We start from the raw sequence: 8,553 nt of genomic DNA, 5'->3' as shown, positions 1-8,553 counted from the left end.
AAACCCATTGGGGGCAGGAATGTGTCTACTAACTCTGCTGTATTGTGCTCTCCCAAGTGTTTAGTACAGTGCTCTACAAACAATAAGCATTCAGTAACTATCATAACTATTGTTAGCAGGGACACATACCTGACCTAGGGCTCACAATCTCCATGATCCCCATTTTACAGATGAGAAAACAGAGGCGCAGAGAGATTACTAAACTTTCCTAACGTCACAGAGCAAGCCAGTGGCAGAGCTGGAACCCGGTAATCTTATGTCCAACCCAGTGCTCTATCTTTTGGGCAACACTGCCTACTTTTCCCCTGTCTTATTCAACACAGGCACCTCCTGGCCCATGTCCAGTGTCACCACCGTGATGGATATCCTTCTCCTGGGGTTCTCTGAGTTCCGGGAGCTCCAGCTGGGCCACGCCGTGCTGTTCCTGCTGGTCTACCTGGACGCTCTGATGGGGAATTTCCTCATCATCACCGTCACTGCCCTCGACCGGCACCTCCATATCCCCATGTACTTCTTCTTCAGGAACCTGTCGGTCCTCGACCTCTGCCTCATCTCCGTTACCGTCCCCAAGTCCATTAGTAACGCCGTGATTAACAGTAGATCTATTTCCCGGCAGGATGCAGTCTTTAGGTCCTCTTCTTTACCTTCTGGGCTATTCGGAGGTGGGAATCCTCACGGCGATGTCCTACGATGGCTACGGGACCATCTGCCGCCCCCTGCGCTATGACATTATCATGGCTCCAAGGGCCTGTGGGAAGATGGCCCTCGCCTCGTGGCTCAGCGGGCAACTCATGGGGATCCTTCATGCTTCTAATATCTTTTCCTTGACCTTCTTGGTCCCACAGTGATCCACCATTTCTTCTCCGATGCCCCCCAGGTATTAAAGCTCGTCTGCCCTGAAGACAGCGGGAGAAGTGAGTGTTATCTACCTCATAACTACTGTGGCTTTTTTTTTCCTCTTTTATTTTAATCGTTTGCTCTTGAGTCAGCATCTTCTGGGCCGTGGTGAAGATGCCATCCACAGAGAGCCGAGCTTTGGAGCCTTCTCCACCTTCCTGCCCCTCCTCGTCGTCGTCACCTTGTTCCTTTCCTCCGGTGGGTTTGAATATCTCAATCCAGTTCCTGAGTCCCCTTCTCTTCCGGACTTCCTCCTCCCCATGTTCTATGCCGTAGTACCCCCAACTCTGAACCCTGTCATCTAAAGCCTGAGGAACAGGGACATAAAGACTGCCCTGGGGGAAGCCTTCAGGGGGTAAAGAATTTGCTTAGGATGTGGGTCTTTGCCCTGGAATAAAGTTTCTGGAACTACTGACGAAGGATTCATTCATTCAATCATATTTATTGAGCACTTACTAAAATTTCAGTCTGTGACTTTTTAACACTTGATAGCCACCCCCACCCCCAACCCCAGAACTTCTGTATACATCTTTAAACTACGCTTTATAGACTGTGAGTCCGTTGTTGGGTAGGGACCGTCTCTATATGTTGCCGACTTGTACTTCCCAAGCTCTTTTTACAGTGCTCTGCACACAGTAAGCGCTCAATAAATATGATTGAATGAATGAATGAAATGCATTACACATTACTTATTTATTCCTATTAATGTCAGTCTCCCTCTCTAGACAGTAAGCTCACTGTTAGCAGGGATCATGTCTTCTAATTCTGTTGAATTGTACTCTCCTGAGCACTTAGTACAGTGTTTTGCACAGAGTAAGCGCTCAGAAATACAATTGACTGATTGATTGATCTACCCCAGTGCAGAGAACACAGAGTCTGACACTTAGTAAGCACTTAACAAATACCATCTTTAAAAAATCATTTAATCCTATTTATTGAGAAACTTTCATCTATAATTTACCTCTCGCTTATTTTCTAGTAGGTTGCTGCTTCTTTAGTATTTACTACTTATGCCTACTTACTCTACGTCTTGCTTTACAGAATAGTAGCAGTGTGGTGTAGCAGATAGAACCCATGCCTGTGAGTCAGAGGCCCTGTGTTCAAATCCCTGCTCTGTAATTTGTATGCTATGTGACCCTGGGTAGGTCACTTCACTTCTCTCTGCCTCAGTTACCTCATCTGTAAAGTGGGGATTGAAACTGTAAATCCCTTGCAGGAAAAGGACTGTGTACAACCTGATTATCTTGTATTTACCCCAAAACGTTGGACACTGTCTAACACATAGTAAGTTCTCCCCCAAAAAGGAAAAAAAGTATTAGAATTGTCTTTTGGTTTGGGGATGGGGCTGCCAGTGGTACGATGGATCCATGGCTGTGAATGTATCCACCCCAAGGTCTAGAACAATGCTGGCACATAGTTAACACTTAGCGTGTACCATTCTTACTATTATTATTATTTGGCAAAAGAGTACGATGCTTTTTCAAAAAAAGTTATAGAAAGATGCTTTGAACAATAAAGGGTGATCTAGACTGAAGACAGGAGAGAGATGGTGACTGAGATTCTAGTGGGGTCACTGGTGCCTGAAATAGCCTGAAGTCCCCATACCCAGTGGTCCCTAGAAAAACTGCCAGGCCACAGCCCTCCCCATCTCTAAAGCCCCCCATAATCAATCAGTGTTATTTATTGAGTGGTTAGCACTTGAAAGACTGCTCTAAAACAGAACTAGTAGACATGTTTCCCTGCCCATAACGAGATTACATTCTAGAGGGGGAGATAAATTAATATAAATGAATGATTCCTATCAATCAATCATATTTATTGTGCACGCACTATATGCAGAGCACTATACTGAGCATTTGGAAGAGTACATTAGGAGAGAATTGGTAGACACATTCCCTGCTCAAGATAAACTTGAAAGATTTTCTGTTCTGCTCTGGCCACTGAAAATATGCACAGTGAAAATAGTGAAGCTGAGACTGGAATCCAGATCCTCTAACTTCCAGTCCTAAACTCTTTCCACTAAGCCACACTGTTTCTCTTGGGTGCATAAAGGGAGAATTTGGGATGAGTGCTAACTGGGATTTCTTCTCTCCTTGGTGTCCAGAGCAGCATAAGGCCAGCCCCTCTGTAAAATAACTGTTCTGGGCAGCCCATGGATACCTATATCAGGGAAATGGGATTCCTTAGGAAAAGGCAGGGCAGTTATTCAAACGGGAGCCTAATCATTCTTTCAATCGTATTTATTGAGCGCTTACACTGTGCAGAGCACTGTACTATGCGTTTGGGTATTGTCGGCAACAAATACGGACGGTCCCTACCCAGCAACGGGCCCACAATCTAGAAGGGGGAGACAGACAACAAAACAAAACATGTAGACACATGTCAAAATCGCCAGAATAAATAGAATTATAGCTATATGCTCATCATTAACAAAATAAATAGAATAGTAAATATGTACAAGTAAAATAAATAGAGCAATAAATCTGTACAACTATATACAAGTGCTGTGGAGAGGAGAAGGAGCTAGAACGGAGGGATGGGGAGGAGGAGAGGAAAAAGGGATTGTGACACGGGAAGGATGGAAGTGCCGTCTACAGTGAAGGAAAGGAGAGGACAGGGTTCGGGAAGGAACATAAGGAGCTCAGTCTTGGACATATTGAATATTAGATGGCGGGAAGACATCTCGATGGAGATGTCCTGAAGGCAGGAGAAGATACGAGCTTGGAGGGAGGGAGAGAGAGCAGGGGCAGAGATGTAGATTTGGGTGTCATCAGCGTAGAGATGATAGTTGAAGCCGTGGGAACGAATGAGTTCACCAAGGGAGTGAGTGTAGATAGAGAACGGAAGGGAAGCAGCGTGGCTCAGTGGAAAGGGCACGGGCTTTGGAGCCAGAGGTCATGGGTTCAAATCCCAGCTCCGCAAATTGTCAGCTGTGTGACTTTGGACAAGCCACTTAACTTCTCTGGGCCTCAGGTACGTCATCTGATTGGTGATTAAGACTGTGAGCCCCCTGTGGGACAACCTGATCACCTTGTGAACTCCCCAGCGCTTAAAACAGTACTTTGCACACAGTAAGCTCAAAATAAATGTCATTATTATTATTATTATTATTATTATTATTATTATTATTATTAAGGGGACCAAGAACTGACCCTGGAAGAACCCCTACAGTGAGGGGATGGGAGGCGGAGGAGGAGTCCTCAAAGGAGACTGAGAATGAACGGCCGGAGAAATAAGAGGAGAACCAGCAGAGGACAGATTTGCGAAGCCAAGGTTGGATAGCATGTTGAGGAGAAGGGGGTGATCCACAGTGTCGAAGGCGGCTGAGAGGTCGAGGAGGATTAGGATAGATTAGGAACCGTTATATTTGGGATGAAAAAGGTCATTGGTGACCTTTGAGAGGGCAGTTTCGGTGGAGTGTAGGGGACAGAAGCCCGAATGATGGAGGAGGTCAAGGAGAGAGGTGGCATTGCAGAATTCGAGACAAAGAAGGGTAGGAGGGAGATGGGGCGATGACTAAAAGGGGAGGTGGTCAAGAGAGGGTTTTTTATAGGATGAGGGAGACGTGAGTATGTTGGAAGGCAGAAGGGAAGGAAGCAGTGGAGAGTGAGCGGTTGAAGATGGAAGTTGAGGTGAGGAGGGAAGGGGCGAGAGTTTTCATAAGATGGGAGAGAATGAGGTCTGAAGCACAGGTGGATGGAGTAGCACTTTAAAGGAGGGAGGAGATCTCATCTGAAGATACTGCTGGGAAGGATGGGAGAGTAGCGTGGGTTGAAAGCGGGGGGGATGGAGAAGGGGAGGGGTGACTTTTGAGAGCTCCGACCTTATGGAGTTAACTTTACTAATGAATTAGGAGGCCAGATGGTTGGGGGTGAGGGATGGAGAAGGGGGAGGAACAGGGGACCTGAGAAGGCAGTTAAACGTACGGGCTTACTGTCATTCATTCATTCATTCGTATTTATTGAGTGCTTACTGTGTGCAGAGCACTGTACTAAGCGCTTGGGAAATACAAATCGGCAACATACAGAGATGGTCCCTACCGAACAACGGGCTCACAGTCTAGAAGAGGGAGACAGACAACAAACCAAAACAAGTAGACAGGTGTCAATACCATCAGAATAAATAGAAGTATAGCTATATACACGTCCTTAATAAAAGGAATAGAGTAATACATATGTACTTATATACATACCTGCTGTGGGGAGGGGAAGGGGTAGAGCAGAGAGAGGGAGGGGGAGCGAGGGTGAGGAGAAAGAGAGAAAAAGGGGGGCTTAGCCTGGGAAGGCTTCCTAGACGAGGTGAGGCAGTAGGGCCTTGAAGGGAGGAAGAGAGCTAGTTTTACAGATGTGTGGAGAGAGAGCATTCTACGCCAGAGGTAGGACATGGGCCAGGGGTCGACTGCGTGACAGACGAGAACGAGGCACAGTGAGGAGGTTAGTGGCAGAGGAGCAGAGGGTGCGGGCTGGGCTGTAGAAGAAGAGAAGGGAGGTGAAGTAGGAGGGGGTAAGGTGACAGAGAACTTTGAAGCTGAGAGTGAGGAGTTTTTGCTTGATTCGAATGTTGATAGGAAATCACTGGAGATTTTTGAGGAGGGAAGTAACATGCCCTGAGCGTTTCTGAACAAAGATAATTCGGGCAGCAGAGCAAAGTATGGGCTGAAGCAGGGAGAGACAGGAAGATGGGAGATCAGAAAGGAGGCTTCTGCAGTAATCCAGTCGGAATAGGATGAGAGATTGAACCAGCAACGTAGCAGTTTGGATGGAGGGGAAAGGGCGGATCTTGGCGATGTTTTGGAGATGAGACCGGAAGCTTTTGGTGACCGATTGGATATGTGGGGTGAATGAGAGAGCAGAGTCGAGGATGACACCAAGGTCGCGGGCTTGTGAGACGGGAAGGATGGTAGTGCCATCTACAGTGACGGGAAAGTCAGGAAGAGGACAGGGTTTGGGAGGAACGATAAGGAGCTCAGTACTGGACATATCTTCAGGGGAAGACAGATAGTAATATAAATAAATTAATTACATATATGTACTTAAGTGTTGTGGGGCTGGGACAGGACATGAATAAAGGGAGCAAGTCAGGGAAATCAGAGGGGAGTGGTAGAAGAGGAAAGGAGGGCTTAGTCAGGGAAGGCCTTTTGGAGGAGATATACCTTCAAAAAAGTTTTAAAGGAGGGGAGAGTAACTGTCTATCTGGTATGTGAAGGGAGGTTGTTCCAAGACAGAGGCAAGACGTTGGAGAGGGTTAGGTGGCGAAATAGATGAGATCAAGGAAGTGAGAAGGTTAGAAGGTGAGAAGGAAGAACAGTGCTTTTCAGATAGTAAGCGCTTAATAAATGTCATTATTATCATTATTATTATTAGCATTAGAGGAACGAAGTGTGCAGGGTAGATGTAGTAGGCGAGCAGTGAGATGAGGCAGGAGAAGGAAGGCGATTGATTGCTTTAACGTCTTTGGCAAGGTGTTTCTGTTTGATGTGGAGGCGGATGGGCAACCACTAGAGGTTATTGAGGAGTGGACAAATATGGCCTAAACAGTTCTGTAGAAAAATGACCAGGGCAGCCGTCTGTCAAGTGTAGCCCTCTGTTCCAGGACCTGGAAAATCACCAGGATTGGAAACACAGCTACTACCCTCTACCCTGTTCCAGCTCCTTTTCATTCGTTCAGTTGATCAGTGAGATTTGTTAAGCACTTTATTAATGCTGAGCAGAGTAATGGTAATTGTAGTATTTGTTATGTACTTACTCTGTGCCAGCACTGTGTAAGTGCTGGGGTAGACACAAAATAATTATGTCCCACATGGGGCTTGCAGTCTAAGTAGGAAGGATATTGTTATATTGTTATATTGTATTCTTCTAGGCTCTTAGTACAGTGCTTTGCACATAGTAAGTGCTCAATACATATGATTGAATGAATGTTGTTTTGTTGTCTGTCTCCCCCTTCTAGACTGTGAGCCCGTTGTTGTGTAGGGACCGTTTCTGTGTGTTGCCAATTTGTACTTCACAAGCGCTTAGTACAGTACTCTGCACACAGTAAGCACTCAATAAATACGACTGACAGAATGAATGAAAGTTCTCAATAATTAAGATTGACTGACTAAGGAAGAACAGGTATTGTATCCCCATTTCTCAGAAGAGGTAGGTGAGGTGAGAAGTTAAATAACCTGCCTAAGGTCATTCAGAACCTACGTGGCAGAACCGAGAGTGGTTTTTAATGGCATTTGTTAAGCACTTACTATGTGCCAGGCATTGTTCTAAGAACTGAGCCCGTTGTTGGGTAGGGACTGTATCTGTTGCCAAATTGTACTTTCCAAGCGCTTAGTACAGTGCTCTGCACACAGTTAGCGCTCAACAAATACGAGTGAATGAAATTAATGAATATAAACTAATCTGGCTGGACAGAAAGCTCACAGTATGAATCCCCACTTTACAGATTGAGATAACTGAGGGACTGAGAAGTGAAATGACTTGTCCAAAGACACACAACAGCTAACTCGTGGAGGCAGTATTAGAACCCAGGTCCTCTGACTATTTGGCTCATACACTCCTCTCGGTCATGCTCCTTCTCTAACAATACATATTCTACTTTATGATTCCTCTAAATTCATAATCTCTCTTGTCTTGTCTTGCCATCGAGTTATTTTCGACCCATAGCGACACCATGGACACATGTCTCCCAGAATGCCCCGATCTCTCTCTGCAATCATTCTGGTAGGGTATCCATAGAGTTTTCTTGGTGCAAATACGGAAGTGGTTTACAACTGCCGACTTCCGCATAGTAAACTCGAGTCTCTGCCCTCGACAGCATGGGTGAGCTTTGACTTGTAGCAGATTGCCTTCCACTCGCTAGCCACTGTCCAAACTAGGAATGGAATGGGTAGGCCTCTGCTTGACTCTCCCTCCTGTAGGCAGGACTGGTAGAGTAGTGAAAACTCTCCAGGTGCGATCCTGAGAGGGGGCATAATCTCTCGCCCATCCTAAAATACAGGAAGCCACAGTGATCCTTGACAACTTGGGACGTCTTTGGTACTAACATGGTCTGGAGAGGTGATCCAGGCCCCTTTGGTAGGGACAGAAAAAAAGAGGAGCTGTTCTTTGATAATTCAGATTGCTTTCATCCTAGAAACCCACTTGGGAGGAGAACACAGCTTGTACAAGGGCTTTGTGGGTGTCCAACCTATTTTATTATATTTGTCAATCACTTTCCGAGTGCCAAGCCCAGGGGTAAGTACAAACTCATCAGATTGGGCACAATCTGGGATTGTGTGACAGGTCCCACATGGGGCTCACAGCATACATCGGAGTGAGGAGGATTTAATCTCCATTTTACAGATGAGGGACCTGAGGGGCAGAGAAGTTAAGGGACTTGCTCAAGGTCACACAGCAGACAAGTGGAAAAGCCTGTCTTTATTGAGTACGTACTATGTTCAGAGCACTGTTCTAAATTCTTGGGAGATTACAATACAACAGATTTAGCAGACACATTCCCTGACCATACTGCGCTCACTCGGAGGCATGTGATCTTTCCACTAAGCCATGCTGCTTCTCCTATAAGGCTGTGACTCCTAGTCTCACTGCAAAAAGAGAGACCAGCTTCTAGTACACTTTCAAGAGGGCAACTGATGATTTTTATTCGATGCCAAATGGCAGGCAAGCC

At 45.9% G+C, this 8,553-nt stretch overlaps 1 protein-coding gene and 1 non-coding gene across 2 annotated transcripts; one reads left to right on the top strand and one right to left on the bottom strand.

The window, feature by feature from the left end:
* Nucleotides 1–337: 337 nt before the first annotated feature.
* On the top strand, nucleotides 338–1,202 carry LOC119921232 (olfactory receptor 14J1-like). Its single transcript, XM_038741566.1, has 4 exons — nucleotides 338–622; nucleotides 663–750; nucleotides 846–914; nucleotides 1,012–1,202. Exons 1-4 carry the CDS (start codon nucleotides 338–340, stop codon nucleotides 1,200–1,202), a joined length of 633 nt encoding a protein of 210 aa, XP_038597494.1.
* Nucleotides 1,203–7,716: 6,514 nt separating this feature from the next.
* LOC119921482 lies at nucleotides 7,717–7,854 on the bottom strand. Its single transcript, XR_005448520.1, has one exon. It is a non-coding gene; the product is annotated as a small nucleolar RNA SNORA7 (small nucleolar RNA).
* Between the last annotated feature and the right edge of the window lie 699 nt (nucleotides 7,855–8,553).

The sequence above is a fragment of the Tachyglossus aculeatus genome (genome assembly GCF_015852505.1).
Source record: "Tachyglossus aculeatus isolate mTacAcu1 chromosome 12 unlocalized genomic scaffold, mTacAcu1.pri SUPER_6_unloc_2, whole genome shotgun sequence".
NCBI classification, from domain to species: Eukaryota; Metazoa; Chordata; class Mammalia; order Monotremata; family Tachyglossidae; genus Tachyglossus; species Tachyglossus aculeatus.
The sequence above is the reverse complement of the archived record's forward strand: the minus strand, read 5'-3'. Positions and strand labels throughout refer to the sequence as shown.